The sequence below is a fragment of the Perissodus microlepis genome, chromosome 18 (genome assembly GCF_051167445.1).
Source record: "Perissodus microlepis isolate ML-2025 ecotype Zambia chromosome 18, ASM5116744v1, whole genome shotgun sequence".
Lineage (NCBI taxonomy): Eukaryota > Metazoa > Chordata > Actinopteri > Cichliformes > Cichlidae > Perissodus > Perissodus microlepis.
Window position 1 is genome coordinate 10,142,452 of NC_140478.1, and position 23,605 is coordinate 10,166,056.

Consider the following 23,605-nt stretch of genomic DNA (forward strand, 5'->3'; position numbering starts at 1 on the left):
TCAAATGGACAGGAAGTTGACTGTGTTCACTTGGATTTAGGTTTTCAATTTTTGTATTTTATCCTTCTGCAGTCTCAAAGTGAAGCTGTCCAGATGAATAGAGTCGGCTTTCTGCCATTTCATTTTTGTAATAACAGAGAAAACTGGTACAGTGTGCCACTGGATTTACACTTACAGTCTGCAGATTCTCCATTAAACATTTAATAGGTTTGATAAAATATAGTTTTAGAGGGACATTTTCTGCATAACTGTAAAGCTGGGCTTTGTCTCTGAAATGTGTCCGGAGTTCAAGGCATGATGATGTGAAAAAATGTACTTTTAATTTGCTTACCACACTACTTCCACTACTTTCCTGTAATTTACAAGAAGAGCTCGAAACCAAAAGGAGACATGCATCGCACATGGTCAGCGCAGCTTTACTTAAGGCAAAACTTCAGAGGGATATACGATGAAGGATAAAAATAAAGTCGCCAAAATATATCGATACTTGAACCAATTCACCACTCTGCATCGTGTCTGACAAATATGACAGTGTACAGAAGTGCACCTGTGTGACGCAGTAATAGCTGTTTTTCAAGGCGTGCTATTATTAGCAAATGAAATTCTATTTGAATTGACATCCATCATTTCTTTATATTTTACTTGGAAAATGAAAATTAAATTAATTTTTTTAATCACAGGAATGGTTGACTCAAGGTTCTTTATATTTTAAGACCCAACAACAATACAGAGAAAACCCCAATAATCAGACCACCACCTATGAGCAAGCATTTGGCGACAGTGGGAAGGAAAAACTCCATTTTAACAGGAAGAACCAGGCTCAGGGAGGGGCAGCCATCAGCTTTAACCAGTTGGGGAAAATAGGTACAGCAATTCATTGAAACATGCAAACACACATGTAAATAAGAGGCAAAATGAGCTGAAAGTTAATATTTGGAATGACCCCATTACATAGTAGCACATAGTAGTGGTGTGGCATTTAATATGTCACACCACTTTATGAATGTGTAATATATTTAATATAACTTTTGACCTATATGCACAATTGTCAAAAAATTGGTACTGTTGTATTCTTCAGGTCATTTGAAATTCTTCAGGTCATTAAGTCTATTCATTACCAAAACTGGCACATAAGATTTAATTATTTGAACATTTTTTTTAGATTTTGGACTCCAGTACTTTATAAAATTTACACATATACATTTTTTACAAATAAAAATGGAAAAAAAGAGAAAAATCATTGGATAATGGACAGGACTAAACATCCTTTCCTACTAGTCGCCTAACAAAGAAAAAATATACTTGGTTGTATTTTGTATATTCCCTCAGAAAATGTTGGATTGACTTTTTCTTTTTAGTTTAGTAAATGCAAGAGTCGATATCTGAGGCGACTGAAAGATAACAAAATCTAACAGTGGGGTGTGATGCTGTGGATATATGGTAATGAAATAAATAAGCAAAAAAAATGCTGATACTGGTCTAAAGCAGCTGATTTATTTACTTGCACACTTATTCGTCCTATTGCAAACTATAAGTTCTTCCATTTATTTACTTGACAATCCTTCCATAATTTATTATTTGTATGGAAACGATCTCCAGATCACACAGAGCTGGTGGTTAGTCAGTGGCCTCAAGAAGCCAGGGCATTAACAAAGACCTAATTAACTTTGTGGGGCAGGAAACATGATGCAGCTATCAGGTGAAAACACAGCAGGGTCCACTTTACAACAGGAAAGCGCTTTCGTGTTACTGATCTCACGTGAACTTGTTGACCCTCAATGAACTTCCACTGTTTGTTTAAAAACAGTGATTCTTGTGAATCTGAGTTCAGAAACCGTGACAGGCTCAGCTCATGAAACATAAAGTCTCTTCATTATTTTAACAAAGTTTCAAGAAATGCAAAGTGTGTTTCTATTATTAACATGTTGAAATATGAAACAATGTGAGTAATGTGAGGAGGTTTATCAAAAAGGCCCTTCCTGCCCACACAGTTATTTAAATTAGACCTCTCAGTGTGATGTGCTTCAAGTTCATGGTATGATTGGAAAGTCTTTAGCAGTGTTAACAGAGGACTGAGGGAATATCGGTGGACTTTAAAAAAAGAAAGGAACAGTTGCATTTCCTTCATAACTGATTTATTTAATTACATAAAAACATCCAAGCTAAGCTTTGTCTAACATGGTGGAGAGGTGCAGCTTGATCAAAGAAAGAACCCATTAGATGTTGAGACAGAGCTTTCTTTAACATTTTGACTCAGGGAAAATCTCCCCATGGGGTCCCCTCAGAAGTAGTCAGAGTTAACATAATCACTTATATAAACCAAAGCTTTGACCTTGGCTGAGGTAGAACAAGCGTGATCATTTCACCCTCTGTTCAGTGGTCCACCTGGGAAGGATGGGATGAATAAGGGCAGTGACACTGGTTCAGATTTCACAGGATCCATTTCAAGAGAGCAAAACCTTCCGGTACAAAAGAATCACTTTTACTCTATCTCATTGAGGTACCGCTGATGAGCTTCATTGTCAGCATTTCTCTCACACAGTTTCCTTCTGACCCCTTTCTCAAGTTCAAGAAGTTTTGAAAAGAGGACGTCAGCCGTTTCACCATCAATGTCCATCTGAGACGTGAACACAAAGCAGAGAAAACCTGAATTAAGTTAAGTGTAAAATAGGGCTGCCACGATTAGTCGACTAGTCACGATTACGTCGACTATCAAAATCGTCGACGACTGATTTAATAGTCGATGCGTCATTTTAAGCTTTGTAAGATCACAAAAGACGCAGGAATAAGTAGTAGGATTTAAGAGCGTAATAACGGACTGAAACAGAAGATGGCAGCACTGCATGTACAAGGATGCCAGCTGCCGTTAAACCCCGAAGAAGAAGAAGCTGTGTCCCAGAATTCATAGCGCAGCCCAGCTCAGTTTCCAACAATGGCGGCAGCTAGTTAGTTTTAATATTACTCTTATTATTCTTTCTGGGTCACAAAATAAACGTTTAACATATTTTCAGGCGAGAATGTAGCTGTGTAAACCTCAAATATCTGCTCGTTTATCAAGACACCACATATTTTCAAAAGCGCTCCGACGTTTTCGGAGACGTCTGTTACCCACTAGCTCGATAGCTAGCCGGGGGCAAGGCTCACTAGAGCCGTGAGAACACCGGACTCCCGGCAAATCGTTTTCAAACTCCCGGCGGACTTTCGCTACTCAGGTTAAACATATATAAGTCACTTAGATAACTTAAAAATGTTATTGTTTGGCTTTTTTTTTTTTTTTTAGTATTTTATTTGTTCCTGGGTAAATCGGTTTGGCTGAGATTAAAGTTATAGTTTTTACACAACTGAATAAACGTCAAGCAGACAACTGATTATCAGAAGTGTGAGATGCTCGAGAATATACTCCAGTGTCCTGTTATATTTTAGATAGCAAGGAGTTTATTAAACTTCACCGAAACAATCTGCAAATTTCATTAAAATTTAATAAACTATCATATTGTCTTTATTTTTAGTTAGCACATACCTTAAACACTTAAAGCTGTAAGCTAATGATAGTTATATAAGAGCAGATGCTGCTGGTGCAATAAGCTGTATGTTTTACGTCCAATGGATCTGACTAGTCGACTAATCGCAAAAATAATCGGTGACTAGTCGACTATCAAAATAATCGTTTGTGGCAGCCCTAGTGTAAAAGCAACACATCACACAAATACCATCTGCTACTCTAAAAAACGCTCAGTAACACAGGCCTGAGCACTTTCTCTGTGGAATACAGGGCTCTCGTTACTCACCTGTCGCGGCTCGGTGTAGTTTGTCCCAAGCCCTGATGTTAAACTGTGATACTTTGCTCTGGGATCCAGAGATTCTGGCTTTTGCAGAAACAGCCAGTGCTGTGAGCAGAAACACCAGGCCATGAATCTGGGTTCACAGAGCCTTTACAGTGCAAATATTCAAATGATTGTAATAATTTTCAAATGGAAATACCAGTGCCTCTGCTCCATTGTACGGTGTAAGGGTGAAAGTGTTGGTGAAGATCCTAATCTGTTTTGCACAATTAGAAAATACATGAACGTGAGACTTTTCATACGTAACTGCGGTCACGTTAAAAGATAAAAATAAAATAAGTTACCACTTACCAACCACATGATGGGCATGATTAGCGTCCAGAAGGAGGAGGGGAGGATACCATAGGTCAAATTAGTCATCACCAGTCCTGGGCAGACTACTGAGGAGAACAGACCCTGTCACAAGACAGAAAGAATTTATAAATCACAGTGACCTCGTAAGAGTTTCACAAAGCTTGCAGTGATAGTTACCGCACTGACATCAGAGTACGTGACAGACAAACCTGGCCGTTCATGCGTCTGTTAAGAGCCACGCTGAGCATGTCTGAAGCGTATTTGGAGGAGCTGTAGGGCTCCGTCCCTTTTCTGTGCTGAATGTCATCCATGCTGAAGGAAGACCGGCGGGCATTACTTGAAGAGGTCCACACTACCCTGGAAGTATGACCTGTCTGACAAAGCAGAGGCTCCAGCTCCCGGATCTGGAAAACCAGGAGAGAATTATATCAGGTCCAAGGTGAAAGTGCACAGTAAGGAGTGATGTAGGAGGGGTGCATGAATCACTGATTTAAGCAGGCCAGCATAAGAATATATGGATCAACCTGAGGCAGGCATTAATAATTCACTGTGTTAGCCAAATCAAATATTCATTTTATAAAATTTTGTAAGAGAAAAAAAAGCAAAAGATATTTTATCTTTAAAATGATTATTTTATTTTTAGCAATCTATGATGGATGCTTCACTACTACATGGTGATCCTACAATCTTAATGACACATTTATTATGCTAATTCAATAATAATAATTTATAATAATTCAAAAATCAGGAACAAAACTTGCAAGAAAGAACAAGTTCAAAACATTAAAAACTACATCACACTTATTGGCCACTTTATTAGAGACACCCGTTCAACTGCATGTTTGCCCAAATATCAAATTAACCAATCCCATAGCATCACCTCAATGCATTGCAAATTTGGTCAAAACAACCTGCTGAAGACAGATATTCAAAGCTTTAATGGGTGCCTTTTGGTTGGGGGTGACAAAAACTGGGTTAAATAAACATATTGTTTACATTGCTGCACTAAGCAATGCAACTAAGAGCAACACAAACAGCAACAAAGTTTGCAGCTGACTTGTGTCAAACACATCCGCATATTAAAGTCAGTATCCTGAAGTTTATTTATGCTACTGTAGGTAAAAGACAGCTCTGTATGTGTGTGTATCTGTGTGTGTGTGTGTTTGTGGTGTACCAGGACAAAATGACCAAACAGGTTAGTGGCAAAAACTTCCTGTAGGCCATCTGAGTTGAGGCGGTCTTGTTGAGTCAAGAGACCCTCTGCTGTTGCAAACATGTTGATGACATTTCTGCGGTGGGGAAGGTACACTCTTATAGAGCAGCAAAGACATGCAGCTTGAATATATCCAATATCAAACAAAACAAAACAAAGAAATCATAAACAGGCTTTAGAAATGTACCTGGAAAATAAACCCTTAAAAAAAGCTCTGATGTCCACTTGTGGATTGGGCATAATTCCAGCATTTAGATAGAGAAAGTCAATTCTGTTGTATCTGGAAATACACAAATGTGTATTAAAGGTTAAGCTATCAGTTCCTTATTTGTAGTTCATATCACAAAGAGAACAATCACCAACATCTCTCACCTGGCCTTGACCACCTTAGCAGCGTCGAGCACCGACTCCACAGAGCCCACGTCGAGCTGTAGTAAGTCCACATGGGCACCGGCGTGAGAGGTGAGGAGGGCGCTGCGGGCGGCCTCTGCCCGCTGCATGTTCCTGCAGGCCAGACACAGCCGGAGCTGTGTGTCCTCCGTGAGAAGCCTTTCACACAAAGCCAAGCCGATGCCGCTGAAGACAGATGGCAGACAAACACAGCCGTGCACTCGTATTAACAAATTTTCCCTGAACAACTGAGAGATTACCTCACAGATTAAGTAAAGCAAACTGTAAACATGGAGCTAGTCTGGAGTCACGTTATTGGAGAAGAGATAATGAAAAAGGATGTTCAAGTGACGTGAAGCTTCCATTTTCATGTACTGTTAATTATGGTCTTTGTTTCCGAAGTGATATTTAGTGGATAAGTTAACTAGTGTGTGGAACGTGAGGGGAAAAAAAGGAACATATACAAGTGTCTGTGAAGGTTCTCAGTCATCCAGGTCATCGTAGTCAAAGGAGCTTGCAAAGAAAAGCGTCTGGACTTCTTTAACTTACTTGAAGACGTTTCACCTCTCATCCGAGAAGCTTCTTCAGTTCTAAGGTCAAATGGTGGAGAGTCCCAGATATAAACCTAGTGGGAGTATCCCCCCACAGAGGGACAAAAGGACCCCCTGATGATCCTCTAATCGCCTGAGCCAAGGTGTGAAACTGGGTGTGGGTCCCAATCAGCCAGAGTTTCGGGTGTGTTCATTGTGAAACCTGGCCCCACCTTATCATGCAAATTCCTGAGGTCAGATGGCCCAGGATGTGAGTGGGCGTTAAGGCGTCTGGGAAGGGATCTCAAAACTGGATTATAGATGGCAGAGAGTTGGTGTCGTAAACCCCCGCCTCTGTTCAAAGATGGTCGCTCACAGTGGACATAGATGGCTTCTTTCACTCCTCTTTCAAACCATCTGTCCTCTCTGTCCAAAATGTGAACATTGGCATCCTCGAAAGAGTGTCCTTTATCCTTAAGATGCAGATGGACTGCTGAGTCTTGTCCTGTGGAGGTGGCTCTTCTGTGTTGTGCCATGCGCTTGTGAAGTGGCTGTTTGGTCTCTCCAATGTAGAGGTCTGGGCATTCCTCGCTGCACTGTACAGCATACACCACATTGTTAAGTCTGTGTTTTGGCGTTTTGTCTTTCGGGTGAACCAGTTTTTGTCTGAGCGTGTTGCTGGGTCTGAAATGCACCGGGATGTCATGCTTGGAGAAAACTCTCCTAAGTTTTTCTGATACACCGGCTACATAGGGGATGACAATGTTGTTGCGTCTGTCCTTCTTATCCTCCCTCGCTGGTGTCTGGTCTTCTTTTCTGTGCCTCTTTGCTGACTTTAAGAACGCCCATTTAGGATAGCCGCACGTTTTGAGTGCTTCCTTTACATGTGTGTGTTCCTTCTTTTTTCCTTCAGGCTTAGAGGGAACATGTTCTGCCCGGTGGTGTAGGGTCCTAATTACTCCAAGTTTATGTTCCAAACTTGGAGGTCATTTTGGAACACAAACTTGATAATAGTTAATAGTTGTTAAGTTTGTGTTCCAAAATGACCTCCAAGTTTGGAACATAAACTTGGAGTAATTAGGACCCTACACCACCGGGCAGAACATGTTCCCTCTAAGCCTGAAGGAAAAAAGAAGGAACACACACATGTAAAGGAAGCACTCAAAACGTGCGGCTATCCTAAATGGGCGTTCTTAAAGTCAGCAAAGAGGCACAGAAAAGAAGACCAGACACCAGCGAGGGAGGATAAGAAGGACAGACGCAACAACATTGTCATCCCCTATGTAGCCGGTGTATCAGAAAAACTTAGGAGAGTTTTCTCCAAGCATGACATCCCGGTGCATTTCAGACCCAGCAACACGCTCAGACAAAAACTGGTTCACCCGAAAGACAAAACGCCAAAACACAGACTTAACAATGTGGTGTATGCTGTACAGTGCAGCGAGGAATGCCCAGACCTCTACATTGGAGAGACCAAACAGCCACTTCACAAGCGCATGGCACAACACAGAAGAGCCACCTCCACAGGACAAGACTCAGCAGTCCATCTGCATCTTAAGGATAAAGGACACTCTTTCGAGGATGCCAATGTTCACATTTTGGACAGAGAGGACAGATGGTTTGAAAGAGGAGTGAAAGAAGCCATCTATGTCCACTGTGAGCGACCATCTTTGAACAGAGGCGGGGGTTTACGACACCAACTCTCTGCCATCTATAATCCAGTTTTGAGATCCCTTCCCAGACGCCTTAACGCCCACTCACATCCTGGGCCATCTGACCTCAGGAATTCGCATGATAAGGTGGGGCCAGGTTTCACAATGAACACACCCGAAACTGGCTGATTGGGACCCACACCCAGTTTCACACCTTGGCTCAGGCGATTAGAGGATCATCAGGGGGTCCTTTTGTCCCTCTGTGGGGGGATACTCCCACTAGGTTTATATCTGGGACTCTCCACCATTTGACCTTAGAACTGAAGAAGCTTCTCGGATGAGAGGTGAAACGTCTTCAAGTAACTTAAAGAAGTCCAGACGCTTTTCTTTGCAAGCTCCTTTGACAACATATACAAGTGTTCAGTTTCGTCTCATTTATAGCTGTATGTTAAGTAAAGGGTTATAGGAAGCAGTTATTATATCTTGACATAAAGCTGTAAACCTGGAGAAACAGCTAGTCTCACAGGGAAGCAGACTTATTTCCACCAGTAATCTATTCTTGAGCTTTAGACTCTAATGCTGAATGATGTTATCCTAAAGGTTTCCCTTTATAAATACAGTCTAGCAATTGCATAAGAATACTTTAGACATTAATACTATACAATTACAGTTGTAAGCAAGCAAATGTGGGATGATTTTGACAGTTTCCTCACGTGCAGTCAACCAGTATGGAGAATCTGGATGTCATCGAAATAATTATACCCCCCGGGATTCGCTTTTAGAGCCCATATAAGTAACATATACAACTAGAAGAAGAGCATCCACATGGATCCACATGGATCGAAGAAGTCAGAATACTGTAAAGAAACCACTACTGAGGAAGACCAATATGAAGAGAACTAGTTTGGCTATGAGACAAAAGATACTAACGAGCATTAGACTACAGACGGGCACATGAGTTCCTATTGCAACACACCATCCTATTGCAGTTTAAGGTTCTGTTTTCCCAACAGAGCAAAGGACCAAAAACACACCTCCAGACTTTGTGAGGGATGCTTGAAGGAAGTAATGCATCAGATAAGCTGTCTATCATCCAACCTAAACCCAACTGAGACGGTTAAGGGTGAGGTGAGATGCAGAGTGAAACAAAGGAGGCTAGCAAGTGCTGAGTGTATGGGGAAGACCTTTACAAGACTGCTGGAAAAGATCTGAAGGTGATGACCAGGTTATGAAAGCTTTGAAATAGTTTCATGGTGGACAAAGTTGAGAGATGTGGTTACTACAAAGAAAAACGCCTGTATCCAACTTTTGACAGGTGCAGTTCATGGGCAAAATGATATAGATAAGCCGATTTCTACCCTGCAAATGTATTTTTTTTACATTTTCAAAATGTTTGCCTTTTAAGCATTTTAATATAATGTTATTTGTACTTTAAAGTTACAGTGTGTAAAATCTCACTGCTAGATGCCAGTAGACTGCCGTCAACTGAGTTCTGTTTTCCTACCAATTCCAATTGAAGTGCATAATCCTACCTGCAGTGGCAGCTGTGGGAAAAACCACACTGGCCCACGTTCATTTGTATAGGTGTAGGCTGTCAGTCCTTGTTTGTTTCCTTCATGTCTCTGCTTCTTTGGTTAGGAAGACCCCTTTGCAGACGATAAAACCTATGTATCATCCCTTATATCTTGAGTTTGAAGGTACAGACACAAATTGAAATTTCCCTTCACGGCATGCAAACTCCTACGAGACCGCTTCATAGTGGTCAGCCACTGTATTCAATATGACATTCCAAGTTCATGAGAACGCATCAATTTGCCGAAAGATGCAATTACCCATGAATCAATGCATATTCATGAGTACGACATTCTTTTTTTGTTTTAACTTGTGACACACATACATTACATTTGAATATATGTGCTAGTGAAACATTATTACAGAGTAAGAAAGACAGCTTATGAAAGATTTAGAGGCCTTTAATCTCTCGCTGTATGAACCTACAGTATGTCTGTTACTAACACGCACTGATACAGTTCATAGGTGGTACTTCGTACTGTAACTAACTATTGCAATAACCTCCATTACGGTTCCGAAAACAGGTTACATTTGAACAAGTCCAACATGTTTTTTGAAACTCATTGTTTAAAATGAAGAGTAGAAGTCCAGAACAGCATCTTCTAGCTAACAGCACCCGGTGTCCGTATGAACCATTATAAAACAGTTTTAGCGGACTTACCTGTTGGCACCCGTTACGATGACGACTTTTTCCATGCCTGAGCGGAGTGAGCAGCGGCTGCAGAGGAAGCAGACACCGGGGGCAAATTTTCAAACCAGCTGTATTCACCGGGGACGCTCAGCCCCTCGTCCGATGCCGTTGAAAACAGTCAGCCTATTGCTTAGGCAGCTGCGTGGTGTGATTGGATGTCAACAAACAGCTGGCCAATCAGATTTCACTACAGAGAGCGAGGTGGTCCAAAACGATTAAAGAGCGCAACGGTTGAAAGTACAGCTGTGTTAGCAACCCCAGCAGGCTAAAAAGTATGAAACTTATCGTATATTAAAAACCAAACATACAAACGAATGATAATAATAGCATTTTTTCTTTATTTACAGGTATCCTTGGTCCAACAGGCGTTAAAACGTTGTTCTTTGCTATTTTCCCCACTATGTACAATAAATTCATTTCTGAAAAAGGACATAAACATGTTTATAAAAAATCTACATCAGCTTCTGCATACGAAAGCACAATCTCATCAGGAAAACGTTTTTCCTCATGACAAAATTCAAATATAAAAGACAAAAACACAAAACAGTGCTCACATAATAAATGTGCAATAGGATTAGATATATGATGGAAAAGAAAAGGGAGGGGGGATATTATTGCATAAATAGACAGCATAACAAATCATAAGAAAATAATAAATACACAGAGGTCTGAATGCACTGTGCGAATAGAACTATCTGCATTATATCTACAATAAGAGGCTATATTTAAGTGTAGTCTGTACCTTCACATATCTCTCCATTTAGAGCATAATTTTTGAGAAGCAGGCATTGACAAAAAAGTGAATATTTTATGGGTCTGACTCCAAATAAATGAATCTAAACCAAAGGAAGCAACCGAGACGCTGCACAGCACATTGGAACGATACATCTCCTCTGCTACGCCAGGCTCTCTAACAGCTGAGAGTGTATCTCCTGAAAGCTCGGCCGCTGCTTGGCATTTCTCCTCCAGCAGCTTAGCATGAGATCCTTGTAAATTTTGTCAGGACAACAGGGAGGCTTCGGCAGGTACACCTGGTAGGATGAAGCACAATACTCTCAATATAGTATTATGAGTATTATAAGTGTTATAAGACACATCTACATACATATCTGAGAACTATTACATCCTAAAATCCTCCACAGTGGCACTCAGGAGGACTGTCAGGTACAGTGGTGTGAAGCTCACCTGTTTGCCCTGTTCCCTGAAGAACTCTCCTGTGTTTTCAATGACCTGCTCGTCAGAGAGCTGGGAGTACGGCTGCTCCTTACACAGAGTGAGAATTTCCCACAGAGTCACCCCGAAGGCCCACACGTCACTAGCCATGGTGAACTTACCCTGAGGAAAAAAAAGATCATAGACAGATTGGTATAAATTTAAAGCTTAAAAATTCTAAATTAAAATGTATAAAATATTTAAAATTGATCTGCTGTCACCTCTGTATAGAACTTATACTAACCTTTTAAATATATGCGATATTTGGATTAGCAATAATCTTGGAACAATAAAAAACCCAATAAAACTGTAGTGGAATGTCAGATTTCCCTTAGTCCATAAATAACGGATAAATGGAGGCGATAATGTCCCAAATCCATACATTACTCACTAGTAGGATGCTCTCCCATGACATCCAGCGAATGGGCAGTACAGCTCGGCCCTGGATCCGGTAGTAGTCTCCTCTATAAAGGTTCCGACTCATGCCGAAATCAGCGATCTTTATGGTGTATTTCTTACCCACCAGGCAGTTGCGGGTTGCCAGATCACGGTGGACAAAGTTAAGAGAGGACAAATACTTCATACCAGATGCAATCTGCACTGCCATGCCGATCAGCGTGGTGTAACTAAGAGAGAGAAAATACATAGTGTGAGCTAAGTGGCTTTTTGTGTCATTTCCCTGATGATCATTTCAATTACATGTGAATTACACCTACCTGACCATGCTCTTCCCCTCCGTCTCCTCTTGTTTGATCTCATCTTCATCAGCGACCTTTAGTCTGAGATTGCAGAGGAACTGGTTTAGGTCACCATTTTCCATGTACTCAGTGATCATGCACAGAGGATCTGTGTCCACACACACTGCCAGCAGACGGACGATGTTGGGGTCCCTCAGACGAGACATGATTCGGATCTCCTTCAGGAAGTCATTCCTGCAGAACGACAGGGACATGTAATCTACAACTTGACTGGCAACTGAATGAAAAGCCGTACCAGTACATCTCTGTAAAAGTTTCTTTTACCTTGCGTTCTTGTTGGCATCTTCCCGCAGTGTTTTAACAGCAACAAGCAGAGGGGACTCATTGTTTCCCTCTATGGACAAATCCTCACCCAAAAAGTCCTGCATGCCCTCTGCCTCGCACAAGTGGACCTGTTTAGAGGAGCACTTTGTCAGTTCATCATCCACTTGGCATCCCTCGAAACCATCTGTTTAGCTCTGTTTAATACCACTAAGTGTTTCCTATCTGTCAGCATGTAGTGATTTCATAGTCTGCTGCTTTTACCAGGCAGCAAGCGCTGTCATTGAATTTTATAAATGATAGCTATAAAGTTACAACAGCATAATGGCGGTGAAGAGAAAATGAGTTTAAAGCCCTTAAAGCATCGCCAGCAAACATTAGAGCTACTGGGCATACTTCTCCAAACTGGCCCTCTCCCAGTTTCTCCTTGAAGGTGAGCTTCTGTCTGGGGAACTCCCTCATGGATGAATCTGTGCCAGCAAAGAAATTCATGTTGACAGCTGTGATGGAGTAGGTGCTGCTGTCCGAAGACTCCTGCAGACTGATGATATCTGCCTCAGCATAGTGGGGGGCACCATCGGGGCCTCCGGCTGCAAAGGCTCTGCAGGGGGTACTCAATTCTTATTTGGAAAAGAAAAGACGGAAGATGGGACGTGTCGCTGTAGCTGACCTCCAAAGATGTTCACTTATTTCCTATAGACAGCTTACCGAGGCGTTCAGTGGACTGAGAAAACTCGGGCAGTTTCCGGATGAGACGTGAGGGCTCCTGGTAGTCGGCACAGAGGGGGAAGATTCTTTCATAGGTGGAGTTGGAGATCGAGCCACTCTCACTGGAGAGAGACGAGTGGTGGAAGGAGAAGGCCCGTGTCTGGATGGCGAGACGAGCCGTGAGCTCGTCATCCAGCATGCGACGAGATGCCTGAAGATGCAAGAGAGAAGCAGTCGGTATCTGCAGTGTTTTTACAATGTGAAAGTCTTGCGAGGTTTTGCAGGACATCAGTGTTGTCATGTGATTATATAAGAAGAAACTGACATGGAGGGAAAGGAAATCTCTGGTGCTTTTGATAATGACGTCTTTTTTTCATACAATATCTGAAGCCAAAAAACCCCAAAGAAACCCAAAACAATGTAGCAGTAAAAATGCTGATTTGAGTATAGATCACCTTATCGCCTTCTTGAGTCTACTTCTTGTTTACCTTTGTTCTATATTTTTAAAATTTGGGAACAAATTTTAGTTTGCCAGCTAATTATGAATGATGTTTTTGTGCATCCAGGGTTCAGTGCACACATCACACCATATGATCAGTTGTGGATGTTGAATCATTACTGTAACTTCAAATAACTAAAATTGATTAAATGATTTTAAAATAATTTTTTTTCTCACCTTCTCCAGCATCTTTTGCCAGACCTGTCGCCACAGGATAATGACAATGATGGCCAATAGGATGGCTATAATGGCCACCAAGCAGCCAATCAGGATCCTTGTATTGCTGTCATCCACTTTATGTGTAGGATCATCCCCTAACAAACCACATTAGAGTTGGATGTTGACATGGATTTAATGTAATTCATTACAGTTCAAATTCTAAAATAATTAAATTTTTTCAAACATAATGCTTTTGTTTCATTATATTTGATAAGAAACCGGCCATTTATTCTAACAATAATCGGTAATTCTTGCTATTATCAGCAGGGGGCAGTGTTGAGCCAGGAGAAATTTAGGTCAAGCAACCTTTTAAAGCATTAGAAATCCAACCACATCTAAAATAAGGTGCATTACACGATCAAGGAAATATAAAAACAGATTTTTACATGAAATCAAAATCAAACAGTAACAACACATTTATGTCTTCTTCTATCTCATATTTTACCCTATAATTAAAAATGAAAACAGTGACTTAAATAAGAAAATATCAGAAGAGGTTTGGCTGCTCACCTGGTAATATTTTTGTCGGGTGTCCATGCTTGCGAGGAGCCATTGATGTATTGTACACTGCTGAGCCTGTAATTGAAAGAAATAAAGGTGGTGAGACACGGCACATGCTCCCTTTAGATTATTGAATTAAAGTCTCTAAAGCAAAGGCTACACCTGATCTTTGCTTTTCTTTTTCTTTTTTCTTTTTACCTGACTGGAAGGCCACCTCACTGAACAGCATCCAAAGGTCACTGAAGTGGAAGCGGCATTTAATGGTGCTGGCTGTGCGGTCCCCGAGGGGCACCGTGATAAAACGAGCGCTTTGGCTCACACGATCAACAGCAGGCCTGAAGGTCACCGGGTCTGCCTCCCACTCTGATCCTGACCGAAAGTAACAAGTAACCTGCCTGAACATCCTCACCCCTCGGCTAAACATGTTGTTGCAGTGAACCTGCGAAGGTGAGATGTGCAAGTATAAGAAAAGCATGATTAAAGTACTTAAATAGTCTGTTATTATTCTGCAGCCCTTACCGACCTGGCAGTTCTCTCTCTCTCTCTCTTTTTTTTTTACTTAAAAGTGCTCAAAATAGTCAGAGCCCGACTGAGATGATGGTGCAGGAGAAGGTGTAGCCATGACTAATCTGTCTAGCTGTGCAGTAGCAGAAATATCATTCATCTTACATCTCTGATCTCTTGCCACGGCACTTATCCACGAAGATCAGGCTAATTATACAGAAAATGCAAGGCTGTCCTGTTCTTTTTTTAATGCCCCGATAAATTTTACAGCAGCTGTAGAAGGTGGGTGCTTGCCCAGCATAGTGCAGAATAGCTCAATTCAGCAAAGTGTTAGCTCTACAATTTAACGCCGCTCGCTTAAAATACCCCCTGCGCTGACTTCTTACCTTCATGGACGAGAAGTTTCGCACATGGTCGAACTCAAAGATCATCTCCACGTAACCTCTGGGGAAGCTCCTGTTGTTCCACCCTACATAGTCATAGCCAGGCCAAAAGTTGTAGCTGTGGCTGTGGAGAAAGTCGTCCAGACCCCAGGTGCCATCGGTCAGCTGGCCGAGCCCTTTCGTCAGCCTTGAGGAAGGATTTATAGTTGAGCTGAAGATAGAAATAGGGGTTTTTAAGGTTTGCACATATGCACATTTTAAAATGCACAAATGTTGTTTTAGTTCAAAGAAAGTTTGTTAAACTCAGACCTTTCAGCTGATGCTCCATCGTACACAGAGTCATTGAAGAAGACATCCAGGCCTCTGTAGATCATTTGGTGTCCATCTGGAATGCTGTAGGACATCAGGCCATCTAAAGCAGGCAGGTTAAAGAGAACATGCAGCTGATTCAGTGTTTGCTCACATCATATTACTATATAAAGTGTAATGTAAAAACAATTGTTTGGTTGAAGTTTCATGTTCCACTCTGAGTGTCTTGACTAACCGAGCCATTCACAGCCGTAGAGCTCCACTCTCATACACACGATCATGGAGTGGTCGGTCACGGGCATAAAGCGGACAAAACGGGCAATGATGGGAGGCTCCAGGTCCTTCAGGACCACGTCATATGCATTACTGTTGCCTTCGATGATCTGGCAGAGGTGAGGAAAGATGTCTCATTTCCCACAAATACTCAAGTTGTTGGTGTTTCTACACGTGTTTCCCATTTATAATGGTAAACAAGCACCTTTTACAATGCTTTTGTAACATGTTGCTAGCATTCAGTTAGAAGTGAACATTTGAAATATTAAAAACAAATGCTCATACAGGGAGTGCAGAATTATTAGGCAAGTTGTATTTTTGAGGAATAATTTTATTATTGAACAACAACCATGTTCTCAATGAACCCAAAAAACTCATTAATATCAAAGCTGAATGTTTTTGGAAGTAGTTTTTAGTTTGTTTTTAGTTTTAGCTATTTTAGGGGGATATCTGTGTGTGCAGGTGACTATTACTGTGCATAATTATTAGGCAACTTAACAAAAAACAAATATATACCCATTTCAATTATTTATTTTTTACCAGTGAAACCAATATAACATCTCCACATTCACAAATATACATTTCTGACATTCAAAAACAAAACAAAAACAAATCAGCGACCAATATAGCCACCTTTCTTTGCAAGGACACTCAAAAGCCTGCCATCCATGGATTCTGTCAGTGTTTTGATCTGTTCACCATCAACATTGCGTGCAGCAGCAACCACAGCCTCCCAGACACTGTTCAGAGAGGTGTACTGTTTTCCCTCCTTGTAAATCTCACATTTGATGATGGACCACAGGTTCTCAATGGGGTTCAGATCAGGTGAACAAGGAGGCCATGTCATTAGTTTTTCTTCTTTTATACCCTTTCTTGCCAGCCATGCTGTGGAGTACTTGGACGCGTGTGATGGAGCATTGTCCTGCATGTAAATCATGTTTTTCTTGAAGGATGCAGACTTCTTCCTGTACCACTGCTTGAAGAAGGTGTCTTCCAGAAACTGGCAGTAGGACTGGGAGTTGAGCTTGACTCCATCCTCAACCCGAAAAGGCCCCACAAGCTCATCTTTGATGATACCAGCCCAAACCAGTACTCCACCTCCACCTTGCTGGCGTCTGAGTCGGACTGGAGCTCTCTGCCCTTTACCAATAAAGCCACGGGCCCATCCATCTGGCCCATCAAGACTCACTCTCATTTCATCAGTCCATAAAACCTTAGAAAAATCAGTCTTGAGATATTTCTTGGCCCAGTCTTGACGTTTCAGCTTGTGTGTCTTGTTCAGTGGTGGTCGTCTTTCAGCCTTTCTTACCTTGGCCATGTCTCTGAGTATTGCACACCTTGTGCTTTTGGGCACTCCAGTGATGTTGCAGCTCTGAAATATGGCCAAACTGGTGGCAAGTGGCATCTTGGCAGCTGCACGCTTGACTTTTCTCAGTTCATGGGCAATTATTTTGCGCCTTGGTTTTTCCACACGCTTCTTGCGACCCTGTTGACTATTTTGAATGAAACGCTTGATTGTTCGATGATCACGCTTCAGAAGCTTTGCAATTTTGAGACTGCTGCATCCCTCTGCAAGATATCTCACTATTTTTGACTTTTCTGAGCCTGTCAAGTCCTTCTTTTGACCCATTTTGCCAAAGGAAAGGAAGTTGCCTAATAATTATGCACACCTGATATAGGGTGTTGATGTCATTAGACCACACCCCTTCTCATTACAGAGATGCACATCACCTAATATGCTTAATTGGTAGTAGGCTTTCGAGCCTATACAGCTTGGAGTAAGACAACATGCATGAAGAGGATGATGTGGACAAAATACTCATTTGCCTAATAATTCTGCACTCCCTGTATATAGTATTTGATCTGTTAACATTTGATAAAAGATAAGATTTAAATGATTTTCAAATATACACAGTAGCTCAATTTTTCACTATCATGGACAATGTTAAACAAATTAAGATGATAAGTAGCAGATTAGTATCATGTGTACACCTTATTTGAATCAGAAGAACACTTCTTTACATCTTTACACGCTTACCTGCCTTCCCTTTCTGTCATGCCAGCCCACCCAGCTGCTGCCGTCACGGCTGTACTTGATCCTGTATCGCTGGGCAAACTCATTACCCATGCCGTCGGCGTGCCGACCTTGGGTGCCCACGAGCGTGATGAAGTGCAGCGAACGCAGGTCCACCTGGAGATACTCTTTGAGGCCGTCCGGCTCTGACATGATGTCAGGACACCAAGCCCCGTCACCGTCTCCGTTGTCAAAGTCAAGTCTGACAGTGAGCAGGAAAATAAATGGAAGAGTCGGTACAGGAAAGCGAGGTCACAGAGTTCAGGTACACAAACACAGGGTAGAGAAGACAAGACATAAAGCGAGGAAAAATGTTACAAGATATGAACAGAGGAAAAAGCAGTGAGGAATAATGAAATTATATCCTATGTACCTGATTTTTCCTGTCTGAAAGAAATCATGTTTGCACACTTCCTGTTATTCCATGTTACCACTGAACGCATTGTTAAAAGGCTCTAATTAGTTCACTAGTACATGATAGATAGACTAATCAGCCATAATTACTTTGTAGGGATTGTGATGTATTAGGCAGCAAATGAAGACTCAGTTGAAACTCATATTTTGGAAGCAGGAAAAGGGATCTAGGTGATATTGGATTGTAGCTTTGCCAGAACAAATACTCATACGCAGTGTTTCTGTATGCTTTGGTCTGGCAGCCGGTGAACCTGCAACAGAGCCTTGGATGCCCAGGGTTATACTTTGGGATCAAAGGCTGGTGTCAGTAATAGCAATAGAGCTACTGCAGTGCTGGCAACGATTGAACTACGTCGCAGACCATAAGCCACAGATCAGCCAGAGTGCCCATGTAGACCCTACAACAGACAGTGAATGCCAGAACCGGGCCATGAAGCAACCTGGAAAGAGAACTCATCTAATGAATGATGTTTTATTTTACATCACGCGGATAGCCACGTGCATGCGTGTGTGTTGTTTACCAAGGGAAGAGATGGAAGCAGGGTACACTATGGGAACGGAGCCAGCCAGTGAAGCCAGCAAAGTTTTGCCATGAAACCTTGGGCCCCTGCGTTGATCTGGATGTTGCTTTCACACGTGAGATGCACGCTCATTCACTGCAGTGGCATTCGCTCACTTCCAAACAACATTGGAAAAAAAATACTCAGCAGGGATTTGAAGAACATGGCAAAGAGTGTCGACTTCAAATCCCCTTGATCTCATTTCAAATAGATGTGATGAAGAATCAAATCTCAATGGAGACTTGATTTAAACCACTTAAAGAATCTGCTGCGAATAGACTGGAGCCTGATCCCACAGCACACCTCACGACAGGTCAGTACTACTACTACTGCTAATAATAGTGGTTGATTGCAGCATGCTACTTAAACATGCTTGCTGAAAGATGAAAGTATATTTTCTTCGGCTGAGTGAGATCATCTTATGAGAAAGAAAGTATTCTAAATATGTGCTATAACACTATTTACCCCTTACCCTCAACACAAGCCTGTTTGTGTTTGTGCTCAGGAGCTTTGGAACGTTAAAAGATGAACTTCTATCATGACATATATTAGCAATTCAACAAATACAAATCCATCTGGTGAATAACTTTAAATGTTTTGAGTAAAAGATAAACCAATTTAAAAAAAACTTGCTATGTTGGTTGAGACACAAAGTCTACGGTGCTTTTTTACTAAAAGAAAGCAGCAGTTAAGTTTAGGAAACTTCTTCAAATAAAAAGAAACTGAGTTTAGGGATTATCCCTGACAAACTATGATCTCTACATCTAATGAGAGGAAAGAAAGTGGAGTATAAGAGCACAAACATGCCTTCCAAATCTTGCAGCGGTGGACTCAGACCAGTGGCTGGAAGCAGAGATGTCCTCATCCTGAATCTGCCCACCGGTCATACCAAGAGGATAGCGGCACATTTCTACAAGCACATGAAGCACACATACACATAAATGTCTGACGCGTTCTTTCATATGTGCGATATGGTTAACGTTTTTCCACATATGAGGGTAATATAAGGTTACTTTTACATAAAATCAATTTTTAAGCATTTTCTGGACTTTGAGTAGTTGACTGTAAGGTGGTCACAGCTCATCCCTTCCCCCTCTAGCCCTCTTCCTGCAGCCCTGCAAAGGCCTCTAAAGCCAAACAGAAGCGTCACTGTGTAGGTGCCAGTCTAAGCAAAATGAGAAGGGAGTGGTATTATAGCTGCCCACTCTTTTCATCTTTTAAAATAATTTCTAGCATGAGAAACGCTTGAGTTTGAAAAGCCTGACTCCCTTTGTTCTTATGTTGCGTGTGTGGCGACGGGATGAAAAGCAGTGAAAAGAGATTACAGTCCTGCGTTGATACAAGTAAGCCGCCATAACTGTAGAGTCAGTTGAGGCAGCAGAGTGTCATTGTTTACTTCCCACCATCTCGACTTATATTCGAGTTTTAGTTAGAGCTCCGGCAAAATCCCTCACTCGGATTTTTAGAGAGCGGGCAAACAAGCGAGCCTTTGACTGTGAAAATATTCTAGGGAGGAAAGTGAAATGAGTTCATATGTGTAAGGGAGTGTGTTAGTAGGTGTGTGTGTGTGTGGGTGCATTACCTACAACTACGCCTACAAATTTTCTAACTTTTTTTTTTCCACGAATTCTCCCCCTTGCCTGTGAAAGGTCTGCCTGTTTTGAAGATGTTTGCTTTCTTGACCAACAGCTAAACCGTACACACACACACACACACACACACACACACACACACACACACACACACACACAGAAATTCTTGCCTTCTGAGCCCACCCACCTCAACCTGCTTCCCTCCTCTGCATCTTGTCAACATGCTTGTCCCTCAGGAATATGAAATTGTTATTTTAAGCTTGAATATAACATATCCATACATCTGACTCTTACACTGCTTTGATCACACAATGAAAAAAATTAAAAAAGCACTCTGATTGGCTCATGCAGTCATGGCCACTGTTTCCAACTTAACTTAATAAAGATAAAGAGCGGGTATTTGTCAGCGTAGTGCCAGCGGGGTAAAGATAAATGTCTACCTGGGTTGACTTGAGATCTCACAGTGACAGCCTGCAGGAGAACGAAGGCGATCAATTTAACCTCCATGATCTTCAGTTTCATCTCACGGACGCCTGAAAGGAAGCTTGTGAAATCAGATAAACCAGTGTAAACTACTGTGTTACTTTTTCAAATATCCTCTCTGCAAATTCTCCTCAGCAAAGTCTGGGACTTGTAATTACATTTTGGATGTTTGGGATGAATTCAAAGGTTTCATTTACCACAACAGCATGTGCACAGAGATGCACGGTGGCATAATTTGCAACTCTGCCGTTACAAATTGCTCTATAATAGGAGACTATTAAAAGCCACAGCAACAAATGCCCACACAGACCTCTCTGTAACCCAGAGTCCTGCTCTTTCCCACGACAGTACGTAGTGCCTGTATTCTATTTACCCTGTATGGACCACGTGAAGACGCGTGTCAGTGTCTGCTCAGAAACTGCACTTACTGTCACTGATGTGAAGCGTTAACCAAAATTTTTACAGTGGCAAAAATGCAGCAGGGCTTCTTTCAGACATAAATGTGAATGGAAATGTAAAAAAACTGAATTTAACACACTGTGTAACACCAATGAAGTGAATCCCTGAGAGCCCACATTCCAGTAGAGGCGTTTTTATAATCAGTGAGTAACTTTACAGTAACTGATTCCTTACTGAGTATCAGCCAGTTGCTACTTTTACTTGAACATAAGATTAATTAGTGAATGTCTTCCTTCATGTTGTCTCTCACTAAACTTAGGCAAGCTGACACTAAATTCCCTCAATGTCTACGTGGACATTTGAGTTAATAGCCACATATGTAAAAAAAGAAAAAAATATACGTTTGACTTACTTTTGAACTTCAAAACAAACCGTTTTTCTCGGGAAATATTCCACATCTGTTGTGCGCCGATGCATTCAGGACCACAAGTTTGTGACCTCTGCCTCTGAAGGACTTCTTTCTGGAATAGCAAAGAGAGGGGAAAGGAGAGAGAGGAGAAGAAGAGACGCAGAAGGAAAGAGAGAGCGAGCGGAAACGAAGGCTGATGTAAGAGTCCTACTGGCCCGAGAAAAGAAAGAGAGAAAATAACACGCTTTGGGATTTTGAGGTGAGGCCAAAATCCCAGAATTCCACCTGATCCACAAATGGCTTCAATTATGGTGTATAGAGGCAGCTGAGAGCTGCAGTGGCAGCTTTCACCAAGAGCTGCTGACAGAAACAGGCTGGAGGTCATTTTTATGTGACGATAAACTAGAACTGAAGGAGACGTGATGTTTGAGTAGGAAAAAAAACCTCATGGGATACAAACAAACTGCTCTTACATTTAAATGGACCATGCTCTGTGTGTGTGTGTGTGTGTGCACGTGTGTGTACTTACAGGTAAGGATTAGAAATTGGCCTTCTTTGCTAACAGTTTCATATGAAAGCCCAGAAGCATCCAGATAAACTTTTGTTGCTGTTGCATTCGTTATGCTCAGCTATTGCAAGTTTAGCATTGCTTTTTGCATGTTTTATCTTCAGTTGCAACAGCCTGGCATAGAGCTCCTATTTAAAAATGTTTGGAAAGCCAACCAGCTCTGGGTTTACATTCATGTTTAGCATATGCTATCATTTAGGGGTTTTATGCTGAGCTAAAGTACTTTGATATTGATTTTTAACTAGGATTTCTTGCAGCTTAATTTGGCCTGTGCAAAGCAGTCATCAGCATAAAAACATCACTTATGTTGAAAAACTCAAGCAAACAAATTAACTCCATAAATCACTGTGTGACTATTATGCACAGAATATAATTAAAACTAGAGCACAAAAACAGAACAATCAGAATCGTTCCTGCTTAAAACATATTCAGAATTTGGGTAATTTAGCCTGGTAGGCTGACATATCTTAAATTAAGATATGTTTTGGTCTTTTATTCTACCTTTGACAAGCTTGGGATGTGAACGGTCTGTATCCGAGCTCCAATTTTAGTTTTTGGCTGGACGTCATTGTTTCCTCATCTCTTACTGACCATTTCTTTCTCACCACGTGGAGCGAGATTTTTAATAGACATTCCTATGGTATAGATTTCATTACATCGCCTCATTCTTGTGTTCTGTACTTTACCTGAGTATTTTTTTTTTACTCGATACATTTTTAAACAGCTATCTGTACTTTCAATTTCTTACATTTTCAAAACACGTTGATACTTTCAATTTAACACATTTGAGGGGAGTTATTATTTCATGCCACTGCGAGCCTTCAAACATTAAAGCATTAAAGCAACATTAAATTGTAACACATGAAAGGCAATCCTAATAGTGTATCAATCCCATACAAAGAGATGAAAGGGCCAAAACCATATAATGTATGGCATCATGCAGTCATGAGTTAAAGTGTGCCAGCTTTTTTTTTTTTTTTTTAAATTTTTAAACAAATGTACTGAAGTAGCAGCGACTCAGTGCATTCCAGCATGTAAATGTGCCCAAGATGTTCAGCTGAGCATCATAACCGAGAAAAAGTTGACTTATAAGTCACTTTTAACATGTCGTGGTTGTTGGTCCCAGACAACTTTTACTGTTACCACTAGGTGGCACTATAACAATTGCCTGAATCATGAAATAATTGCTAGAAAATGTTTTTTGAAAATAGTGTTTAGTGAACCTCCTGGCGAATAAAAAAAATAAAAAAGAATCAAATATTTACATGCACATATACGTTTTAAGTTATGTTTAT

At 41.2% G+C, this 23,605-nt stretch overlaps 2 protein-coding genes across 2 annotated transcripts; both read right to left on the reverse strand.

The window, feature by feature from the left end:
• Nucleotides 1–2,118: 2,118 nt before the first annotated feature.
• On the reverse strand, nt 2,119–10,326 carry LOC146367282 (3-keto-steroid reductase/17-beta-hydroxysteroid dehydrogenase 7-like). The gene is made up of 9 exons (XM_084911500.1): nt 10,155–10,326; nt 5,722–5,925; nt 5,537–5,629; nt 5,311–5,425; nt 4,346–4,540; nt 4,134–4,238; nt 3,982–4,038; nt 3,789–3,887; nt 2,119–2,617 (listed from the first exon to the last, which is right to left on the reverse strand). The coding sequence occupies exons 1-9, from the start codon at nt 10,187–10,189 to the stop codon at nt 2,483–2,485; spliced, it is 1,038 nt and encodes a 345-aa protein (XP_084767626.1). The 5' UTR covers nt 10,190–10,326; the 3' UTR covers nt 2,119–2,482.
• A 173-nt stretch (nt 10,327–10,499) lies between these two features.
• On the reverse strand, nt 10,500–23,605 carry LOC146367283 (discoidin domain-containing receptor 2-like). Its single transcript, XM_084911825.1, has 17 exons — nt 21,746–23,605; nt 20,892–20,995; nt 19,667–19,769; nt 17,850–18,087; nt 15,774–15,921; nt 15,539–15,641; nt 15,233–15,440; nt 14,541–14,781; nt 14,352–14,417; nt 13,800–13,936; nt 13,124–13,334; nt 12,812–13,035; nt 12,419–12,546; nt 12,113–12,328; nt 11,788–12,022; nt 11,370–11,519; nt 10,500–11,215 (listed from the first exon to the last, which is right to left on the reverse strand). Exons 1-17 carry the CDS (start codon nt 21,808–21,810, stop codon nt 11,081–11,083), a joined length of 2,712 nt encoding a protein of 903 aa, XP_084767951.1. The 5' UTR covers nt 21,811–23,605; the 3' UTR covers nt 10,500–11,080.